At 36.1% G+C, this 24,947-nt stretch overlaps 1 protein-coding gene across 1 annotated transcript in view; it reads right to left on the bottom strand.

Annotated features, from left to right (window-relative positions):
* Window positions 1–24,947, bottom strand: part of DOCK3 (dedicator of cytokinesis 3) — a gene marked incomplete at both ends in the record, with an annotated part of 215,636 nt that overhangs the window by 114,251 nt on the left and 76,438 nt on the right. The window contains 3 exons of the mRNA XM_082004660.1: window positions 13,726–13,880; window positions 15,139–15,180; window positions 23,724–23,808. Coding sequence (XP_081860786.1) covers window positions 13,726–13,880; window positions 15,139–15,180; window positions 23,724–23,808 — 282 coding nt within the window. The remainder of the gene's footprint in view (window positions 1–13,725; window positions 13,881–15,138; window positions 15,181–23,723; window positions 23,809–24,947) is intronic.

The following is a 24,947-nucleotide window of genomic DNA, read 5'->3' as shown; positions in this document are numbered from 1 at the left end:
GCATGTGTGTATATCAACATTTCAGTCATTTCCTACAGTCATAAATACCGGGTTGATTTTTCTCTTGAAAGATAAAATAACAGAAAGGGTTTCTAATGAAGTACAATTGTTCGTGACACCTATATAAGTACATGAAGAAATGGAAAAGTAAAGTTATCATCAAACAGTAAATAACTTTGGCTCCTCCTAAGAGTGGAAAGATTGCAAATACTTTTAATAAAGTTTCCTTTTTGTGAAGTATTTCAGAATGCATTTACATATTGCCATTGTGCTTTAAAAGGCAGAACTCTTGAGATGATTAAGCAATTTGTTTGCAGTCCATTTGGGAGTATCCTCTGTAAAAAGCTTTTCAAGTTTATTTTCTTAATAATGTTAATCACGTTTACCTTTCAGACTTGCTAATTTTTGTTCATCCTCTTGGAAAAAAATCAAAGTCCTTCCAGCTGCTGTAAGACTGACCTAATAATAAAATCTCCCCATGCTCCACAGAATGAGTCTTCAGTTCTCAGTTTAAGTGTGAGAGTAAGTAAAAGCATATGTACAGAATGACACCATGTCTGCGATGAACTCAATTCCCATTTATAACGTAACCCAACAGCATATACTAGATCCCATGGCACAGCCGTATTTGAGCCCCCACCAACAGGGGCCACTCCCAAACCCCTGAGACAGAAAGATCACCCCTGCTGAACTTTCAGTTTGCATATTGTCTGAACAATGATTCATGGACTACTTAAAAATCTTCCTTTTCAGGCAAGCTGCTCATGGGGTGTGTTTGGCTTTTCCCTCCCCTTTTCTTTTTTTTAAGGCGGAGATGGAGGTTCTTTCATGAGCTGCCCTATCCTGATGATTTGCAATAACCCGTTTCAAAAACAAGTGAAGAAAAGTACACTGTTTTGGTTTATGCAGTGTATTTTATAAAGACATCTTACAGAAAAGAACTCCAAATCTGTGAGGGAAATTAATCTGGCTCTGAGAAAACGCCTCCAAGCAACGCGCTGTGCTTCCCAGCAAATTCAGGCTTAATGCTCATGAATTATTAAGTTACCACATTGGTTAGAAGCCCCAGGGGAGGATTACAGAGCTTACAGTAAGACTGTTACTGCAAACCCTGGGTTTCCATAGAAACAGAAAATAGTGAAAATAAGTACCTGTCATTTCTCTCTATCACATTCAAGAAAAAACTATGACAATGTTAAAAACATTATTAAAGCCTGCAGGAGAGATGTGGCCAAGCATCAATTATTCTCCTTGGGTTCTCGTGAGTCTGCCACACTTGAACATTTGACACTGGCATTTTTTTGTTATTTACATCATGAAAGGTACATATTTGTGTTCCTGAAAAGAATCCTCTCCTTTAGCTAGAAAAAGTTTCTACTTTCAAAAAAAAAAAGAGACTTTAATCATATAGTATGATTCCTTAAGTTCTTGCCAGGGATCGTGACTTTAACTAATGAAAAGAAAGCCAGAGCAACCCTGCCAGGTGGTATGTGTGAAATGCTTTGACCATAACTGTAGGGAAGACTTCTAATTTTGGATTACACGTATTTTAGAGAATAAGTATTTTATCACCATCTCTAACCTGAGAAAAGCTAACGGTTCTCTGGTCTAACACAGCAGTTGTCTTGTATAATTCTTGCTCTACAAACCACATATCCCCGTTACTTGGCTTTGTACATGACAATTTCAGTTGGAAACACAGAACTGTTTTTTGACAGTGAATTTTGCAACAGAAAGAGCTCAACAGAAAGTATGAAGAGTAGTATTCATTACACTGGGCCTTCCTACAGCCAGAAAATTACTTGTAATTGAGCTTTCTCTGAGCTACGTAGTTCACCTAAACATTTTAACGTCTATTTGCACCCTGCCAGCCAAGACAGCAAAATCTGCAGCTGTATGTGTTCATGACATATTTTTGTTCTTTCTGAGCAGGAAAAGGGAAGAGTACCTTCAAATACCTGCAACTAATTAATTTCTTCCTGTTAACGACTAGAAAATCGGAATAGCCCTGTAGAAAAATCTGTATCCCTGCCTATTGATATGCTGTATCTGATCCCCAACCTGAAAAAAAATTTTTTTGGGAAGCAGCGTGGTGGTGGCAGGCGATATGAAATAAGACTGATTTTTGTAAAAGCTCCTGGTTTATAATAGCTTCATATTAGTAATTTTACAGGAAATAATTAACATCTCTAATAACACCACTCACGTCTCTACAGTAACTTTCATACACAAAACCAGACAGTAATAGTTGCTTTCAAATATATATTACTAACGAGAAAGGGGATAAATAGGAAAACCAAGCAAATATAGGTTTGGGAGAGAGATCTAAGAAGTGAAAGTCAGCTGAAGCAACTGGAAGAGAAAATGAAAAGGCTTTACTCCTCCTTCACCCTTTTTAAACTGTCTACACACACAAAAAAACATCTTATAAAATACTCCACAGGTTATATCAGTCTCCAGCAAAGGTCAAACTTGTATTTTCTAAAAGTTTTATAGATCAGAAAGACTTTTTGTCCCCTGCCGTATGTCTCCAGAGACCCACATAGTTTCCATGTTTAAGTAGTGACCAGAACAAGGGCCATTGCTTTGGATAGCAATATTCCTTAACGTTTGCTTCCTGGGTGATGTTTTTAAGGGAGTTCATCCTGAGCAGGATCAAGAACGGATAACCTCCTTGTTACTATTGCTATGAATTATCTATTGCACAAAAGTCAGAAAAACACTTCCCTTGAAATACTAAGAACACAATCAACTAAAGTATAGGAGGAACTGATGGGGGATTAGCTACCCCAACAGATCAGATTGCTAGAAGAGAGGTAAAAATTAGAAAGATGAATTTTTTTTCCATGACTAAGCAGAAGAAAAACCTCATTAGTTGGTAAGCCTAATCCCTAGGAAAATTCTCCGAATATTAAAGAAATATTTCTAAACGATACAAAGTTATTTTTTCCCAGTAGACAGGGCATTATAGTGACAGTGAATGAGGTAACTTTTCTGTTTTAAAATAACTATGAGAAGGCTGCTATTAAAAACATAACGATGGAAACTTTAGCATGTAATTGCACAATAAAAGTAAAATATAATTTTCTGCTTCCTAACATAGCAACTGGCAATAGTGGAGCATGATAAAATTTTAAAGCAATTAACAGGGAATAAATACACGCACATTGTCACAGCACTCCCAGAGCTATTACCTAAAGAGAGAAGCAACGTAGAAAAAGGGATCTTAAAGCGAGTTCCATACTCCCGGAGAGAACGCAGCCAGACTTTTTTGCCACAGCTTTTGATATGGACCTTTCCACATTAACTTAATCTCTTTTTCAGCTATTCAACTTCAACCATATTAATCTACCTAGTGATCCTGTCTTCCCTTTTTCTGACTTTATTAATACTTATCTTTGTTTATTCTTCACCTGTCCATATCTTTCCCTTTGCCATTCTCAGCTGCTACGCCTCCCTCTACCCAAGCAGCATCTGATCTCTAGAACATACAGTTTCTACAATGCTGGTTTGGAGTATGTAGAGTTGCTCTGTACAGGTAGTCTCCCATTAAGCATGCGGATCCTCCACATCAGAGCTCTGGGAGGACTCAAAACCCTAACTGAGATAGAACTTGTGGAAGAGTTGCTACCACTTTTTCAGAAGTCTGCTTAGTGTTTAAAATGAAAGTTCCAGACAATGGTAATTGTCTACATTAGAAACTGTTACAAGAAAAGTATTCAGGAAAAAATGTGTAAACGTGATGTAATTTTAGCTACGCTGTTCTTGCTAACATTTTTGAGCAGCCGATATACATTCCTATTGACAGTTAAAGTCAAGAAAATATGACTAAATGATGATGAGAACCATGGAGCTAACTGTCATCAATAAATACACAAAGAGATGAAGATTCCTGTCAAATTTGTCTAGGTTGCCTTCAGGAACTTGGCATACAGATTTGTATTCTGACATCTGAAATTGGGATACTGTGTTAGTGAAAACTCCTACTCGGGAAAAAGTGAAAATCAATTCCCCTACAAATACATCATTTCTAAATCCAGTGTTTCAAAGTGGCGAATTTTATTCTATGCTATCTAAACACTGTCACAAACATTTTCTTTTTACAGCCTGCTCAAAAAAGGCAGCACTGTGACCTCTATCAATTCAATTCCACCTAAGAGAAGTAATGGAAGTTTAGAGATACTAAAATAGGACAAGACTGTACATGTGAGTAGTGGCTTGAGAAAACTCTTCATTTTCTTCATGTAGCATACATGCACACTGGTCAAACCAAAACCACTTTGAACGTGCAGTGGAAGTTAACCTGTTTATAAGGCCAAGGAGACCATAAATTTAAAATAATCATCACATTGTTCTCTAATACTTTTTACACCTTTAACATCTTAAACTTTATATATTTGCCTGCTAATTTTTATCATGTAAAAGAATTTGGTTGAAAAGTATCTCAAGATCATGTGATGAGTTACAAATGGGAAATCATTATCTACATTTCTCCTGCAGATACCACCCATAGTCAACTGTAAAGTAGTACTACCGACAAAACATTGTCACTTAAAATTTTTTGATTCAGCCTTGAAAAAAGGGGCAGATAATTTTGTTAGATGAGTTTAGAACAGCTAAATCCGACTATCATGATACAGATTAACAGCATTTTTTTTAGTCCATAATTATGTTTGCAATTCATATTTCTCTCCTAAGATCTGCTTTGTTAAGGGTGCTAAATTCTGGAGACAGACTGTATTACTCATATTCTCCCCAACATCCACCCACAAATTCAGAACATTTCCACATAAAACATCTTTCCAAATCACCTATACCAGTAGCACTAAAGAGCAAGGTTGTGTTTTCTCTCATTTTGCCTACTGCTTTTCCATTTTAAGACAGAAACGGATGTTTCAAAATTACCAAATTCCTACCACTGTACTGAAAATTGGCAGCTGGGTAAAAGATACGCTTCTGCATGTCTAGTATTTTAACATCACTGTGGGTCTTTGTTTTCTCACATTTCTGCACGTGTTTTACCTATCCATCTGCTGAGAAAGAACGGATTACAATTTTATTCTTCAATATGAAGGAAAAGACCATGAAAATACATCTCAACAAAACATAATGAGATGCTTTATAAAGGGCTAGATGTTAACCTTGTTAATATCTCCACATACTCTGAGGTAAGAATCAAAGAAGAGAGAGAAAAGAATGAGGCAATGAAGCTGCTTCATGAACTTCAAAAGGACTTTCTCTATACTGCGCCTAACCAATAAATATTGATTTGCATTAGAAAAGCTACAAGCAGTTATAAATTAACCACTGACGGATGAAGTCTTGCTTCAAAGCAGACACATGCTTCTCCACCCTGTGTCTTATGCTAGGCAAAGAGGAACAGTGAAATTTGGAATTCTAAGGTAGAATCTTTGGGAGGAAAATATTCTGCCAACATACCTTTTCCTAATTGCAATCTCTAGTAAAGATCAGCTTCCATCATGATGCTGCTAGGAAACTACCAGTTGATATAATATAGTAGAAAAGACTTCTAGCTAACAGATTAATTTTAAGAGCAGATGGGATCATTATAATAACTCAATCTTGTCTACTATATAATACAGACCACACACCACTTATGCTAATATATCTCTTTGGGTTTATATGTTTATTTTAAAGGGGAGAGAGAAGAGAGCAAGGCAGATGTCTTTTGTCATTCCTTTTTTTTTTTTTAAATTCCATACCTCCTGATTGTTTTTTGCATGAGCATTTCCTGTCTCTTTCCTTACATTCCAGTGCAAATCACTTATGCTTATGATGCATATCGGGACATCAACCCCTAGTGTAAAAGAATGAAGCATACTCTGGTAGTACACAGTATTTGAATACAAAATTTTGGACAGGCATCTTAAATTACAGCAAACATGTCTTCGTAGCAAATCAGAGCCTGCCTCCATATCTGAGGTCTGAGCACATTGTGTCCATTCATGTCTACATTTATCACTTAAGTAGTAAGAAAAAAATATCATAACATGGTATGTGCTCATTGTGTAAGGTTACGGTTATACAGCATAATGTCCTTTAGATAAAGCCCAAAGACACAATTTAGTTATGCTAAAGAAAGAAAACAAAGCTGTGAAATGCTAATCAGTCCAAGATAATAACCACCCAAAGTACTACACTGTTACTGTTCTTTTCCTACATTCCCCTCTCACTGCAGTGCTTCACACTCCCACAAATTGGTGCTCATGAATGATTTCAATCACACTAGGGTTTTTTTTTTTCCCCTCTTCTCCCTTAAAAAGAGATGAGTATTTTATTTTCCAAATCTAATTATTTTAAATTATAATCAGAGAAAGAAATTCTACTAATTCCATCTGGATGTTCGTCTTATACTGACGTAGAGGAAGAATAAAGATATGAAGAAAAAAATAAACTTAACAGTAATTTACTGAAAGATGGATGCCTGCAAAAGGAAATAAAAGGAATGCTTGGAAAGAACAAGAAGATAAATGTTGGAAGGTGAAAATCTTAGATAACTATTGAGATAACTGGAGAAACAAAATCAGACAAAGGAAATATGAAAAAAATCAGTGGGTAGAATATTGTGCTCTGTACTAGTGCACTCAGAGAAGCATTATGGAAATCAGACACCCTCCAGAAGTGTGGGAATTTGCATACATGAGAACTAGTCATAACTTTCAAGGTCAATGACTATGCAGCATCTTTCCTCCCATTTCATTGTACTGCAAGATAACCGAGTCACCAGGATATAGTTTTATATATGCCCTTTAAACCTGATCATCATCTATGATCCCCAGAAACTTCCCATGCATTAAGAGGTCAGCTGGGAAGTACCTAAGCAGAAGGAACATGTGGTTCTGCACTTGCAAGTGCATTTATTTCTCTACTTCTCCATAAAAAGTTAACTCTTCCCCCATCTCTAACTGAGAGCATTCATAAATTCCTTCAAAACTGCCTAGACACTACAAAACTGTCAAACAAAGTCATATGGAAACACACAGAAGACAAGATCTACATGATGCATCTATGCGTATCCTCACACGAGGAACAGACATTATCCTTGCCAACACTTGAACAACCATTTTTTTTTCCAGTTTTATACCCTTTCATCCTGGATTTTTCTTATCATTCTGTTATGAGGGCAGGCCCCATATAAGGTATGTCAATGTACATGGTTTGGTTTTTTTTTTTAGTATCTTTTATTTGATAAGCATTGTTCCAATTGCATTTCAGTAGAAGATACACCCATTTTGTTTTGCTTTGTCTATAGCATTGAAAAACATCCAAGGCATAGTTAGCAGCCAGAAAATAATTAGATGGATAGGTGAAAGTGGTGCCTTTTGTAAAGTTATTTGACCCTTCTTATTTAATGGAGAATTGCACTTATTAGAACAAACTCGGTGTTGCTGAAGAGTGATACAGATAGGCTTCCAGTTCAGCCATAGACATCTGAATCCAAACTCTTAATCTTCAGAAGAATTCTCATATACCAAGTCAGATAACAATATATGCTTTGAAGACTTCTTGATGATTATTTCAGGAATCAGAGCATCCTAAGGATTCTCAACAGGAAAAAAGGTGCAGGAAAAATTGACAAACCTAAACTTGTCTTTTTATGTGATAAAACAGGGAGTTGGATATAATGCAAATTCCCTAGTGACCTTTGAGTGTAGACTTACCACTACCATACTGCATATGCCAGAGGTTTCTCCTCCTCCCAATTCCTCAGTTTCCACAGCTTCTTTGGATGAATGCTCTATTCACGCTACATGCCCTGCTAACAAAGTGCTGAGGAACGAGACAGCCACTAAAAAAGCTAAGTACTCTAGTTTTAAATATCTGCCATGGTTTTGGGTGAGACAAGTTTGGATTCTGATCACTAACAATCATTTTTACCTAGATAGAGCTTATGGATAAAATAACATGCTTACTTAAAAACATCTGCAGTACTGAAAAAGTTACAATAATACAGAACCACAGAATGCACCGTGAATATCGTACCAAGTATTCCCCTTGGCTTTGTCAGCATCTCAGCTGGCTTCCACCTTTCTTTGGATAAAGTGGAATCTTAATTTCTGATAGGAATATCTTTGGTTAGGATATTCCTCCTTCCTCTTCTCTGCTCTCTTCCCAAGGCAAAACCGCAGAACGAAAATTAACATCTTTTTTTCTACTGCTTCCCCCCCTTTTTTTTTTTGCTTAACTTTTAGCTTAAGTAAGCGCTCTCACATGTTTCTTGAGGCACTACAAGATAACCTGGGAAGCGTGTATTACTGTACTTCCCATCCTTCATGTTTCCTTGAGTAATATTTCCAGACTACATTTGCATTACCTTTAAACTTTTCTAGCTGTAGGTTGCATGTCTATAACATAGGCTTTTTAAACACACTGTATCTTCAATATTTCACAGAATATAATTGTATCATTCTCTTAACAAGACATGGTGGGAGGATCACACAGAGAAACACTACAATAGCACAAAATAGAAGAGAAAGCAGTTCTTAACTGAGTAACATCCACCTATCCATATGTACTTTCTTAATTCGTTCTATGTTATCACTTCTGGGTAACTTGGTTATACATGAATTGAAGAATGCAATATTCTGAAAAATTGCTAAGGAATTCCTCTGTTTCTTTGTATCCAAAACCAAAATGAAGATAATTCCATGAAGACATTGCAAAAATAGTTACATAGATTTTTTTTAATTAAACAGCATGGAATAATAAATGTTACTAATAAAGAGCCATATAAGCAGGAAGGAGAAAATACAGTATACATTATGGTGAGTATGTGATCTTGTAAATGAGGAGTTGATTACAAGGCAGATGGCACAAGAGCAGCAAATTAGGAGCAACTAAACTTTTGAATACTGCACAATGCAAACCAGAGAATGTCCTTTCAATGTCTGTCTGCATGCACACATTACAAATAAAACATCAATGACAAACTTAAGAGTTTCATTACTATGTCATTGTAAATGTTCTTAGCTGCCAATCTCCACTGCAAATTTACATCTAAAAATACTTACAGCCACCTGTTGCTACTGCTACAATTAAGCTGAAAATATTCATTACTTATAACAGCCACTGTTCTTGGTTACCTTTTCCTCATCATATACTGCCCCGCTAAGCATTTGGGCCATGTTTTCCTTTGTCTTCCATTTGCTGCCAATGCACCTACAGAAGCCGTGTGTGCATATGTGTGCGTGTAGATCCTTTCATCTCCCTCTCCACATTCAAGTCCAGTTGAGCTTTTGCTTTTCTAATTCTGCCTCTGCATGCCCAGGCAAATTCTTATTTCTCCCACATAGCTAATCTGATACATCTGCTTGACTGCCTGCATGTTGGAAAGGGCCATCCTTGTACTCCATAGAATGCAATACCAAGATAAACCGACAGCAAGACACGATACTATGCAGAAAGGAACAGACATACATATAAAAAACCCCGGTAGTGCTGCATTCTGATTCAACAGACCAGTTGAAAGACCACAAGGCTGCTTCATAATGCTATGTATTAAAGACAGGAGATCATCAGCAAACATATGCTTTCTACAGACACTGCAGGAGCAAATCTGGTCTCACAACAAAAAGGTCTTGAGTATATTCTGTATGAGAAATGTACACATGGACTTCCTCTGTCACAGCTATCAACACTACCATAGATACTTAACACATCTTCCAAAATCTCCAGTCATGAGGAGATTTATTATTATTATAACAGGCATGGTAAAGACACAGTAAGTAGGCAGATGGAGGAGTTACACGCAGAAACATGCACAACACTTTTCCATATATGGTTTCTGATTAGGCCCAGGTTTTTCAAATTAAATCACATCAGATTATTTTTTTCTTCTATTCACTCCCCATAATTAAGGCTATTTCTAGATAACAAGAAACTTTTAAGCTTCAATGGAGTAAAATAGGGTTACTGGTAAAATAGTGGTAGAAACATCTATTCTGGTTTAAGATGCAATCAGAATAAAAGACCTTTATACGTTTAAACATAAACTTTATAAAGAAAAAATTCATACTGATATTTATCCTGTTTCATTCTTCATGATTCTTCAAGTTGATTTTCAGCAAAATTTGGATCATGCTTTTAAATGTGTAATTGTTGAAGTTATGCATAATTTTATGCACTTATTAGTAAAAAAGAGCTATAGTAAAGACAGCTAAACCTCACTGTTTTACTGAATGTAGTTTATTTCTGCCCACCAAAATAATGCTGCAAAAATGTTTGGGTTAAAAAAAAAAAAAGGCAAAAAAAAAAAAAGCCTTATTCATGGCATCCTACCAGCACAGATAATGCTCTGGATCAGTTTTTTCACCAGTTTTCCAGCCCCTTTACAGTAGTTTCATCTAGTCTGTATCTCCCCACTTTACCATATCAAGTTTAATGCTACTCTTCTGTTGAGGCATGAGGTGCATTCCCATATAATAGAACAAAATTAGTTTGCTCTGATGTGACTTGTGCTTGACAAATCTATGCTGACTTTTAGTTACTGTCTTGTTAGCTTCTAAGTGCTAATAAATAGTTTATTTGTTCCAGAACTTTTTGTATTTGCCATCTGATTGCAGTTGACCTTCTTAGGGAGATTGAGGCAAAACAGCTAATAAATACTCCAGCTACCTTGGTAATATCTGCCAATAGCTTAATGTCCCCTTTAATCTGATTAGTTATTTCTTGATTTTGTAAAAAAAATTTTGCTGCTAAAGCATTATACAATTATTCTTTTTTGTTCTTGAAGTTCTTTGCTAACTGCTTTTTTCCTACAAGTTTCTGTCTCTTCCCATCCGTGTTTGTGCAATTTCATCAGTTTCTCCTGTTTTTATATTTCCTTCCAGACTCCATTTCTCCAAAGAGTATGTGACACAGACTTTCTGTTGTTGACATATATTTAATCTTCCCTTCATATTGATACAATTTGCTTTTGTGTTCTTCAATGGTATTGCTAAGAAATTGACAACTCTCAAATTTCTTTCCTCCGTATCATTTACCTCTTTTTTTGATGTTTATTGACACCTGCCTTATTGAAGTTCACCATCTTTATGTTAACATTTTCTTTCTTTCCTTTTCTAGTTGCTATGAACCCTTGCATTTCATGATCATTCATCCCAAGGTACTTCTCACAACGGGGCTTTACTTTCCCATTGGCTGTAATCAAAGCTAGATCAATTTTTTCAGCTAACTTCCACATGGCAAACACACCAAGGTATTAAAGTTTAGTAACAAAGTTCTTGCACTAGGCTAATGTCTTTTGTATGTAAAAATACGGGACACTATTTGCAACAAAAAAAATACCAAATACTTTAAAACATATAAATAGACTTTCATCCCTTTTGGTCTGAGCCATTATCTAATACTCAAATTGACAAGTAGTTTCTGTTGTGGGCTGAAACAAGTTCTGTCAGACATTCATTGATCCAGTTCTATTTACTTATAAAAATTTCTTTTTATAATTGTCAGAGTAAAAATTAAGTCACTTTCTCCTTTTTTTACCTCTATACCTTACCCCGCTGATAGCAGCATTGTCGTTCTTGCTATCTGTATCTCCTCACTGTCATCTTTTGTCTGCTTCTCATTTTTAGACAGCACAAACCATTAAACAGGGTACAGTATCATATTTGTATTCAGAACCTGGGAATACATCTCAAACTGTATTTCAGCTCCTGCTCCAGCCTTCTGATTGCTAAGCCATAATTGGTACATGCTATTACTTCAGCTCTTGAAAAACAGTGGAACTTTCACTGATTCTTCACTTAACCTGGCTGGGAGATAACTCTTGCAACCAACAGGTTCAATGAGGTTTGTAATCTACTATATGTCCAAAGCACTCACACTGAAAGCCAGTCAACCTCCAGTGTGAACTGTTTGGGTAAGAAATTTATCAAGCTCAAAACCATTTCAGAAAAGTCAATTTGTCCTTTTCATTTGGAATGCAGCATGCAGAAGATTTGCTTCTTTTTTTACCTTAATGTACTATTTCCTGAGGCATACAGAAGAGGAAAGAAACTGTTATATCTTTTAAAGTAGATATAAAAACATCATTCTAAATTTGTAGCAGTGTGTTTGTCTGTTCTCTGGTTTTAAGTTTCTTTTCTAAAACGGTGCTCAGCCTCATTACACACGTCTTCCCCACCTCTCTTTGGAATGTACGAAAATGTAAAAATCATGCTGGTTTCACTGCAGCAGATTACTCATGCATAATATGAAGACCTAAGTAATAACAACTATTTGCACATGAAAGCATTATTATATATATTTAAATCTGCCTGGACCACTCTTCGTACTTTTTCTCATTACAGTTTTTTTTTTTTTTAAATCATTGGCAAAACTCCTTCTTAAGGCTTTCCCACTCACATGCAAACTGCAGCCCAAGACAATTAATATCCTTTTGAAGCAATTTCTGATGCCTTCCACAGTCACAGCAGCAGCTTGTCCCTTCTTCTTCCCTGCAGCTTTCCTCATCTAAATAATTTGATATTTTACTGCTTTCTAGTATGAACTAATTAACTGCATGTATTTTTTTGTTTAGTTTTGCCATTTGCACCTTTCCTTCTTAACAGCTATGTTCTGTTAATTCTCTCAATAGAGGAATTATAGGCATGCCCTCTTAACCACACCAAAACAAGCATTTCTCACTTAGTCGGGGTGAAAGAAACATGATGTAGTATCAGATTAGGTATTCTTGCCATGTTCTGCAAAATGATCTTTAAGTTGCCTAACGAAACGGTGGCCGACATATTTATAAGGCAAAATCAAGTCATTAGAGCTTTCTAATATAGACCACTTTTTTAGTGGGATGCATTCTGAAGAGATACAAAACTGTTATCACTTTACTCTGAACCTTCTTGGACGAACATTATTCATACGGTAATGTTCTTCCAAAGAGAGGAAAGAACATTTTGGGGGCTCATTCCTCAGTTTGGAACAAATCTAAATCTCATTTGCTGAAAACTAGGATAGTTTTGACCATGGTAGCAAACATGGTCTGTGCCAACTGTCAGGACATGCCTTAATCAAAACTCAACCCCCCCCCCACGAACATGCTGTACTTTAGATCAGACCAAGCTACACTTACTTAATTTCTGAGACACAATGCATATGTTGCAATACTCTCCTACATATTCTGATGTTTTCAAAACACAGGAAAAACAGAACACATTTCATATTTGCTAACATTAGTACGTACTGAGCAGCACAGTTGTCCAGCCTAGACATACGGATGAGTATGAATACTTTATATTGATAGCAACAGAGTAATGAAAACAAGCTATACTGTAACATGCCTGTAAGGCAAGGAGTGGATGAGAGTTCAAGAGCCTCAGTTCATCACCCAAACATGCAGCAGTCCTCTTCAAAACAGTCATACAGTGTGGCCCTGCCATTATTAGTATTTCTTAAACAAGAGCCATAAGAAGGCAGCTACTAAACATTAAGACCTTCAGTAATGCGTGGAGGCAAAGTCAGAAACCTAAACAAAATTCAACTATTCTATGCCTTTAATGCTTTGCTTATATGCAAGCACTAAATTTTATATGCAATGATTAGCTTTACCGGTATTCTCATGTACACATTGCAGGGCTGTCAACTTCTGATTTATCAGCTTTCACATTCCAGTTGTGTCACAAGAATAGCTCACATGTTTTTCTCCAATGTGTTTGCTTTGTTCATAATTTTTTTCCTAGGAAGCCTTTTGGTTATTTGATACAGGCCTACCTGATCTGCTTGCCTTCTCGAACATCATACAAAGAAAAAAAGACATCTGTGTCTTCTCCAATTGTATTGTAGGTGAAGCTCTTTAGGCTGAGGAAGAAGTGATGAGGCACTGGCATGCGGCAAGCTTCCCCATGACGCTGGCGAATTGTATCCACCTGATTAAAAACAATGAAAATGATTTTTAGTTCTTCACAAATAAAAGACACGTGACCAACTTCATACTTCTAGCTGAGATGCTGCTCTCTTTTTCTCCATCAGGTAAAAACTTAATCTCAAATATATTCTACCTTAGAGATACATGCCAGATTAAATTTTCTTCCTCTATTTTTTCAACTTTTAATTTGAATAGTTTGAGATACCAAAATAACCATGTAAATATGAGATAAATGGTTTATGCATTTGAAATCTATTTTTATCAAGTAAACCAACACAATCCTACTTCTCAAATATTGTCTGGATTCTGGTATGAAAATGAACTGTGATAAGATGGTGCTAGGGTGGTTCTTGATGATTTCCATTTAAAGCAGATGGACTTCAAACCATTTTGAAGAATAACATTTGTTACATTATTTCTTTTCAACAGCTGAAGTTCATTTATGGAGGTCATTTAGAAGCAGGCTTTTTGGGCTAACATGCCCTGCAGGTATAAGAAAAAGAAATCTTAACAATAGTTGACTGTTAGAACAAGAGAAACCAATAAAGTCAAATGACAGAATGGTTTACATTTTGACTCAGTATATCAAGACCTATTTACAACAGTGAAAATTGGGATGGGAAACAAGAAGTATAATTAGAAATAAAATTATTCTTTAATTTTTATAGCCCTTTGTATCCATCGTGTGTTGATCTTAATAAACAGGTTGCATGAATATCCTAAATTCACTAGGCTCGTCTCCTCTGAATGTGTAGAGAGGTACATACTAGCAAAGAAAATCTTAACATTTTCAGGCTTTCAAAACCTAGGTTTTTAACTAGGTTAAAAAAAAAAATAGAGCTTAAAATAAATTTTGTTCTGAATTTTAAATTAATTCCAAGTAAATTCTCATCCTTTAAAGATGAGTACCTCTGGAAGCACAGTTCTCCTGGAAAGATTAGACCAAGATTCCATGACCAGGAAAGGATTACAGAAAGGAGATGTGAAACAGAACCCTACTAAGCCATGCATTAGCAGGTGAAAAGATGATCACAGGGGCAGACTGAGGCTTTTGAAATCACTGCAGAAGTCGATCTTTAAAGAACAACAGTTGGAGCTAAGGAAGAGAGGCCTAAATGGAAGTTGAAGAAGAAGCATAGTAAGTTAATTACTTGGGGATCTTCTGAGGAACGGGACTTACCCAATACTCTCCATCATTCCTTTGCATACAATACCAAACACTTAAAGACAAGAAAAATTCATACGTAGACAATATTTACCTGTGATGTGCTTTGCTGGACACTGTGTCTACTTGACAAATGCTGTGGAGATACAAAATAGTAAAATTTAAACCTCTGAAAGTACGAAATATTTACATTATCTCTGTGTAGCATTAGAACAACAATTTTAAAATATGACTGTTCAAGATTATTACCAACTTTTCACAGCCTTTTTTCACAGTACATCATCACTAACAAGGCCACTAGCCTTCCTAAAGGCTTTTCTCAGTTAAGGCATTTCTTAGCCTAACTACTTGAATTTACAGGTGGTATTTACCTTAGCTTTTAACACAAGCAGTTGTCACAAGCTAGACAATTTCCAACACTGTAAAAACATTTCTTTTTGAACAGTCCATCTACTTACACTGTATAATCTTGTGTGTTCTCAAGCTAAATGGGGGGATAGCTCACCACTAATCCTCATCTACCAGTATGTTGTCTACGAAAAGGTGCAATTGTTAAAAAAGGCACAGACATCTAGACGGGCTTTAGACCTCATTTAAAATTTTTGCTCTGATCAGAAAATGAAATCCTGATAAATGGTTAGACTCTTCTACAATTTCAGCTGGCCAACACCTGTAAAGAAGCATCAGTATAAAGAGCTACATCTCCAAAACAGAACTTTGAGGATGATCCTGTATTTAAAGCCCCTTATGCTAGAAGATGTTATAATCAGAAAATGGACTGCAAGTCTCACTGAATCAATTTAATCTCCAAAGAGAGATTTAAATACTAATCCAAATTGAAAAGGTTTCAGAGAGCTTTAAAACCCATCTCATTAACGATTCTGCCATGCTTGTTCTACACATATGCATCTTAACATTGGCATTTTGAACTGAAATACTAACATTAACGCTACCACACGTTAATAAACATTCTCTTCATTCATCTCCACCTCTATCGTTTTATTACATAGCCAACATCTTACTCTGACCAAACATACACACTCTGTAGCAGGAACAGCATGATCAGTTGAAAACGTCGTAGGTTCAGAAGTAAAAGTTAGTCCACGAAATGTATTCAGCAATACTTTTTCCAAACTGTGACACTATCTTTCACACAGAACAAAAATATGACTTTTTACCACAAAAGGAGAGATAATCTTCATAACGAGGCTAAATCAAGAAGATATAAAGTTAAATGGCATATCTTGACATCTGTTTACATACAGTTATAAAAATGTCCTCTTTCACACTGTCAGCAAAAGAAATAATGACCTCCAGCTCCACTGTTTGTCTACTGCAGTGTCTTCCGAATGTTAAAGTCCTCTAATTTTAGGTGGCTGAGTTGCCTATTTAATCTTTTTTGTCACCTGCGACCATCCAGAATCAGCCAGCATAGGAAAGACCAGTTATTTAAGCTGTTCAAGGTATCCTGGCTTCTTTTGACTACAATTAATCTCTAAATCCAAATAAGAAAATGGGAGATAAACTCAAGCAAGAGAATTCTGAGAGGTGGTCCAAAGAGCTACCATTTCCCCAGTGAACACAGCTGCTTACAGAGCACACATTTAGGTAAACCTGTAACAGTAAGTCGCCAAAAATCAGGTTTTAAATTTCTCACAATCAAAATATTAGATTTCACTAACTGTCTGCTTTTATGCTTCGGGACCACGCTATTGCAATACAGACAACCACTGACTGAGTTAATTTTACATACCCTTGCCTCTTGCTAGGCAAAGTGCCCCAAAGTGTACATGTTCTCTTGGAAGCCATATTTGGGTAGATGAAGGACAAGGTGACTGAAAATAGCCAATATGGATTTACCAACGGTAAATCATGCTTGATCAAGCTAGCCCTCTAGGGTGAAATGACCAGATTTGTAGATGAGGGAAGACTAGCAGCTGTTGTCTATCTTGAGTTCAGCAAGGCCTTCACCACAGTCTTTCACTGTATCCTTGTACCAAAGTTGTGAAGTTACACCTGGATGGGTAGGCTAACTACTGATAAAAAACCCCCAACAGTTGGATTGTCAGGCTCATATAAGGTAGTGTCTGATAGCAGGTATTCTTCAGAGTCTACCCTGAGACTGATCCAGTCTAATAAATTCCTAAATTGGGGGCAGCAGTCAATGTATTCAAGGAAGAGGCCTCCATTCAGAGTGATCTAGGCAATCCAGAGGAACTGGTTAAAAGGAACCTTATGAAATACAGGAAGGACAAATGCAAGTCCTGCACGTGGGACAGGCTAATCCTTCCATGGCATAGGCTGGGAATTGACTGGCAGGGTCCTAATAAACAGCAAGCCAAATGTTAAGTCTGGAGAGCACTCTGGCAGCAAGGATGTTTAACAATTTACTGTTTGTATTAACAGGAATGTACCCAGTAGATTGAGAATAGCATTTATTCCTTTTTACTCAGCATTCAGTAAACTACATCTGAAATACTGCACGCTATTCAGCAAAGGACCACCAAAGCGGCTGGGAGCTGGAGCACACACTGTATGAGAATAGACAGAGGGAATGCAGCTTTTTTAGTCTGGAGGAGAGAAGGTTTAGAGGTGACCTGATGGCAGCCTTCCAATAACTACAAAGTTATGAAGGTGACACAGCCAGGCTCTTTACAGTGCTGCACAGCAGGAGGACAAAAATACTGTGGTCATAAACTACAACATGGGATATCCTGACTTGACACAAGGGAAAAAAAAAATGACCCCATCAAAGCAGTCAAGCATTAGAGCAGGAAGCCAATCCTTTTCCTTGAAGAATTTCAAGATCCAACTGGACAATGCTCTGAGCAGCCTGGTCTAAACTCAGTATTGACCTTGCACTGAGCAGGAAGTTTGACTATATCTCCCCTGAGCCACTTTCCAACCTGAAAAGCCTCGCAAGGTGATATAAAAATAGGACTGTTAGGAAATCATACTTTTTTTTTTTTAAAAAAAAAAAAAAAATTCAGTTTTACCTTTATTTTTCCCAAAGGACAGTTGCCTGTTAAGGTTGTACAAACATAATAGATAAGATGAACCATCTCGGTATATCTTTCTTCAAAGTGCTTTCTGATGCTTAAACTGAATACTTGTCATTGTAACCTAGGCCCACTGATTCTTGTCTTATCCATCACTAACACGAAAAGATTAATTATTCAGCCCATGATTCCATTATAGTACTCAAATCTTCACCTACAAAACCACCTAAGCTTGTAGCATCCCAACCCGTACTTCAGAAGCAACAACTGACTGCAGAAGTTAAAATCTGGCATTTATGATTCTCATTTGTATCCTACACTTTTCAGATACTTTCTTCAATTTGTCCACATGATTTTGAATTCTGATCCTTTCCTCCCATGTACTACCACTTCCAACTTTGTGGTATTTGCATACTTAGTAAGCATACTCCCTATTTCATCATCCGGTCATTAATGAAACATGAAGCACTAGAAAATGGAGGATAACCACAAGCAATTAAGCCGATTCATGGATCCTATTTAACCAAGTTATTGACAACCATTCTTCACCATTTTTTTTTAAGTAGGGGTTTTCTAATTAGCTTTGTGTTTACAGTAATTTCATTTAGAACTAACAACCTTAGGAAAATTTAAATTTAAAAAAAAACTATTAAAATCTTTATGAAAATCTAAATATGGCATCAGTTGCTTTTTCTCTATCCACTAGACTCATTCACGTTCTGGAAATACAATGGAACTTTTAAACATTGCTTTTTCTGAACAAGCTCACAGTCACTATTACTCGCATCCTTATTGTAAATAATTAGATACTTTTTTCTGTTCCAGCATTTTTTACAGGGAGAGAATGATTTGTAGCTGCTCCTCTTCCTCCATTACCTTTTTTAAAGGTGTAAAGTATGCTTGCCCTTTGCCCGTATTCTTACCCATCTTTCCAATGGTTATCACCAACATGTCTAGATATCCCAAATGAAACGTATATAGCTCTAAATCCTCTGGAACTGGTAATTGCTTAGTGAACCCACCCCACCCCCCTGTTCAGATGTGACTCCTTTCACTTTTCCACAGGTATCATTAGTGATTTGACACAGTTCACCACCTTACTAGAGCTTGAGGGGTGTGAAAAGTACGTTAAATGCCATGTTATTTTCTTGCATCATGTGCCAATTGGTTTCCCCCAGTATAAAAACTTTTCTTTAGTTTCTAATTATTATCAGTTTGTTTATATAAAACTGTTTCTTGATACAATTGACAGTATTTGCTTCTTATATCTTAATTTGTCCACTGCCTTTCTAATTTTTCTATTTACCTATTTGTGCTATGCTATTCTACTTTTCTATACTTTTGTTCTTCTATACTTGCTCTTGGTAATCTTAATTTCCCTTTCTTTCACTCTAGTGACTGAAGGCAATGAAGAATACTTTATTTATTCACCTTGGCCTCTTACTGAGTGTCTTGTGGGTTTGTTTTTAATTTACTGAGACACCTATAAATTCTCCTTACCTCTTTCTTCCCATCAAACTTGCTTCTCATAATATCTTACCTAGCAATATTAGTTTTTGCTGTTGTTCTTCCTCTTCCTTCCTTTCCTAACAATGCTCGATAGGCAGATCCTATAATTACAAAATCAGTCTCAAACAAACTGCTTTCTATCTTCATATTCTCAATCAACTTCTTACTAGGGTTTAGAACCAAGGGTACACAAATCTGTCCTCTGACAATCTACTTTGTTAAACAAACAAAAATCACAAAGAGATTTCATGAGCTTCCTCCACAGTTTGTGTCCAGTTGGTTTCCTTTTCTATCAGAGTTTTAGGCAATTGAGGTCTCTATTTTCAAGTTTTACAACTACTCATTCTTACTGATCACATTTTCCATCTGAATAAAGAGTAAGCAAGTACGAGATGATGGCAGCATTAATTTGAAACTTGTCTACTTGTGAGGAATTCTGGTAAACTTGTGATATTTTTTTCAGACAGTTGAAAGAAATGGCTAAGACCTAGCAGTAACACAGACAAGAGTTGTGCCTTTCCTGCACCTCTTAAATTTATCCTGAAGACTCATACACAAATCAATAAATTTGTAGAAAAGCAAAACATATTTAATTTCCAGTTTTGAACATCTCTGATTTTTGCAAATGCCTCCAGACATTTGTGTCTTGTAAACCCTTTCACTAAGAAGTGCTATCCAAGCGTTTCTGACATTCTGCTGGGCTTATGTTGCTAAATGACAGCTTCAATCTAGCAGCAATTCCAGCACTGAGCTCTGTGGCAGAATTCTGACAACATATTTTCCCACAATTTCAAAAGTAATGTACATTTTAAAAAAGTGTTCCATCATATTAGTTAAAAATCACAAACATTGTCATCAGGAAAGAGCAATTTGGTTTCCTTCAGGACTACAGCAACAATTTCTGACAAATGCTGTGCATCCTGAAACCAGTAGTATTTGGCTTCATAATGAGTAACCTGGAAAAGAGGATGTACAAGGCAGTTCTGACAGAGATGAATAAAACAGTCATACAGCAGTGACAAATACACTTCGCAATGGAAAATGAGAGCTAAAAAAGATGCTTGAACCTAAAAATGTAAAATTTACCAAGAAAAGTAATGCTAAGTCTAATGACTCTGTATAAAATACCCGAATTCATTGTCACAGATACGAAAGTCTAATGTGTTACCTCATCCATTTTTCTGCTAACATGAGACTGTTTTCTATGTTACATTTAACATTCTATAATCCTGCAAATATGAGAAAGCAACTGGGCTCTCACAATTACTCCTGCAAGATATTTTACAATGTAAAACCTCATTGCTCAGTTGAGAACCCAGTAAGTATTTTGCCAGGAGCAAGGAGATTCTCTCCCTAGTTTTTGTTAAATAATAAAAACAAACCCAAAACCACATTAAAAAAAACCCTACACCAACAAAAAGCCACCAATACCCTCCTCCTTCAATTTCTGCCAAATTTAAGTTAAAAAAATAACAGTTTTTCAGCTGTTCTCATTCCTGAAATTGCCTTCTGACTATGAACTAGATGTGATTAGACAGCACTGTCTTCTTGAATCTACAGACTAAAGGAACAGTGAAGCGGGAACTGACTAATAGTCACGTCCTGATACCAGCACGGATCTGAGCAGCAAACTGTGCTCTGGACATTTTCTTCAGGACTAAGACAGGTGACGTAATCAGACTACTCTGACAATGAAATATTACCTATTTGCTGTATTACAAGTACTCAGAGCAAAAAAGCCTGCAGAATGAAACACAGAATAAGAACACAATCCTGTTAACAACTTATCTTGCATTCTCCCATTCATTACTGATTTAATTTTGTACTGACTTATCTCCATACTGTATTTGAAGGAAAACTCCTCTGTAATAGGACCAAACCCTCCTCGGTCTATGGCAAATCAGGAACAAACAGTAAAAATTAGTACTATAGAGTGATGTACTTCAATATTTCTTATGTAACACAATTTTTATTTCTTTCCATTAAATCCACTGTTATATGATGCAAATAACCCAAAATGGCAACAGCATATAGCTTGCTTACAAAACACGCCTTTATTTTAGGAAGAAGTACATCTTGCATATCAAAAAACCCCACCTATCACTCCCTAATCTTAGATAGTTGAAAGCCAAAGAACATTTTAAAATAGTAAATGAAATGTTTACTAGAAGTGAGTGAAACTGTTAACAATATTTATGTAGAAAAAACACTATTTTCCTTGGAAAATATTAAGCTACAAAGTTGTATTGAAGTAATTGCTGGTTCTTTTTGTTTGTTTGTTTTTTGTTTGGTGGTTTGTTTTTTACATAAAGTAGTGTCTCTGGAAAGGTCTGCATTCGCTTTCCTCTGAACATTACATGCTGTTTCTCCCCTACAGTTACATCATGATCCTAAACAAAGTTAACTGTATTGCATAACCCTACTAACAGAGGAGAATCCAAATACACTTAAATTGTGACTTTCTTCATTGGCTTTACAGTTCATTAATGGCACAATTCACAGTTCTAAAACAACTTTAACTTCGCTATGTACTAATATGACTGGACTAGTGACTAGTAATGACAGAAGTTGGAACTCACTGCAATGAAGGAATTGAACTACTTTTCCTGAAAATCCTAACACTCTTATTCAAATGCACCACCTATGTTTTCTAAGGGACACTGCCAGACAACAGAAATGGCCTTAATGTTCAAGGATTAGTTGTGTTTAAATTAACTTGTTCACTGGTATCCCTCCTTCCTCCCCTTTTCCTGTGAGCTCAAAATTCTTTGAAACGGGGCAAAGATGTTTATTATCTATGCAGCTCCTAGAAGCAGACTTTTCACTTAAGTATTCTTCATCTGCAGCCTCTCTAGAAAGAATCAAATAGTGTCTCTCAAGGACTTTCTGGACTCACACAAACTGTTGAGGCACTCCAGGCTTGAGAAGTTTTAATTAATGGAAGAAGTAGGCTGATCAACACTAGATCCTACAACAGGAAGCAGTTCTATTTTTCCCAGCAAGTTAATAATTGTCGTTTGAAGTTACAATAAAGTAAGCCAAAAGCATGTCGATCTGTTAGCCTTCTTCGTTATACGTCAATATAATTTGCCAGGACATCTGCCTGGCTCATGATGCTTTCAAGTTGAATAGACCTCTTCAAGACACTACCGCAGCTAACCTCTGGAGCTTCCAAGGTTTTGTATTATTTCCCATTTGACAGAATTCAACCGTATACTTGCAAAAGGCAGTGGCATACTGCAGATTATATAATATAATATCTGCAGAATACATGCAGGAACCATAGGTCTAGAAAACCTGACCTATAAAGAAAAACTAGAAGATACTTAGGGTTCTTCAGCCTAAGAGAAGACTGAATGGGACTTAACAAGCCTTCAAGTACATAAAGGGTGGTGCAAACAGGCAGGAGTAATCTGTTTCTTTGTGGACATGACAAGAAGATGTGAAGCTTAACCTGCAGCAAGAAATCTCTATGTCTAAGACCACCATGAATAGAACTTCCAAAGTGTAAAACCAGAGAACTGCACAAAAGGATTGCCTGGGCAGGCTGTGGAGTCTTACCCACTGGTGATTTTTGGAAATAGAGAAGCAATTGTCAGAAGTGACAGAGACAGTTGATCCTGACATTAGGCAGGAGAATGGACTGAATGACCTTTTAAGATTTTCCAGCCCTATTTTTCTTTAATTCTACAAATAAGTGAAAAAACATTATTGCTACTTCATTTAATGATAGTATATTGATGTTAGCAACAAAGACCAAAGTTTAAAAGGATTCCCGTTAGGTGTATATGATGGATCTGTTTTTTTAGAACTTCTTTTGCTGCTTCTGAAACAATGGATTTTAAAAACAAGAAAACTGTAAGAAGAAACAACATTCAAAATTACCTTCTCCAGTTTTCATACTTACTTTGTAAATTTAATATTTACTTTGTAAATTTAAATTAAAATGTATATTAGCATGCTATTTCTGAAAGAAATTTGGTTCATCCTTACTAAATTCAGGGTGCCATAGACACTGACTATTCTGATGTTTAAGGTGTAAACGAAAAAGACATTTGGCTTACGACAGTATTCTAATCAAGAAGATACGTAAGAGTAAAGAATAAAATCTTTTTTCCCTTCTTTGCCTCCCAAAGTGAAAACTCAAAGGTATCTCCCACAGATTTCTTACCATTTTATAAAGATCTGAAACACTGATCTGATCTGAATCCACAACCTCAAAGTCCTTCCGAGGAACTAAATCTAGGCCCAAATGTCTGCAAAAGAGAAGGAAGGAACAATGGTAAGTATAATACATTAGAGTGTTCACTATTATCTATTACATGTTCTTACTTAAGGGCAGGGACACAAGAAATACTAAACCATTGAAGCCTTTTTGCAATTGTTAATCATTAAGCAGATAATTAAAGAATTAAATGCAAATATCAAACAAAAAACCACTATGAACTTGTTACTTTTTGTTCCCTGACTTCAGTGGAGCTACAGCAATTAATGCTAGTTGAAGATTCTGGCCAGTATATTGGTGCAGTATCCAGAACATGCTGATTTCATGCATGGAAATGTAGTAGGCAAATAAAGGTAGTACTTTGGTTTCTGCTGCAGTACTTGAGTAGGTTCTTTCACTACATAGTGAAAAAGTTCCATTAGTAACCCTGTTCAAATGTGCAAAGAGATACTGCGCCGTCGGAAGCTGCTTTGAAATTCCTGGTGCTCATGCAACTTAACCCCCAACATTATGCAGTGGTAAACATAGTATTTTTTCTTATAACAAACAATAACTGCAATACCAACAAGAAGTTTAATCTGTATTTGTAACGCACACAAAAAAATTCCCTTTTAATTACTCTGAACGGAAATAATATTGTGGCTTAAATGAAATATATAGATTATTTTTAAAAAAGTACACCAGTGCAAAGAGGATGGCTAGTTAAGAAATTCTGTAGTTATGAAGGCAGTTCAGATCACAGCTGCTTGTGAGCAGTAGGCAGAATACGCTATTTTGCATCCAGACAAATAAATTAATAACTATTAACAATTAATTAATAATTGTAGACCACACAACAAGACAACCTAAAAGGTGTCAAAACCCAACTTTTGGTCTGTAGATCTTCAGGTTCTGAGGCATAAAGTGTTCTGACAATTACAATAAAAAGTTATTCTAGACACACACATTAGGTGTAAAATGAACGAAACACATGAATGAACCATTTTCCTACTTTAATTTTATGTAACTTCGATATTACATTTACAGATATTTTATACTGAAATTCTTAATAGCCTTAAAGAAAAAAAATTCAGAAGAGCTGCCCTCATGGACTACCTTTGTGCTCTTTCTGTCACTAACTATAAAAGAAAAGTGAAAGTCAATTTAATTTTGTAATCAGAAAGGGAAACA

The sequence above is a fragment of the Phaethon aethereus genome (assembly GCF_964289735.1).
Source record: "Phaethon aethereus genome assembly, chromosome: 11".
Lineage (NCBI taxonomy): Eukaryota > Metazoa > Chordata > Aves > Phaethontiformes > Phaethontidae > Phaethon > Phaethon aethereus.
Note: the sequence above shows the minus strand (reverse complement) of the source record. Positions and strands in the feature narration are given on the sequence as shown.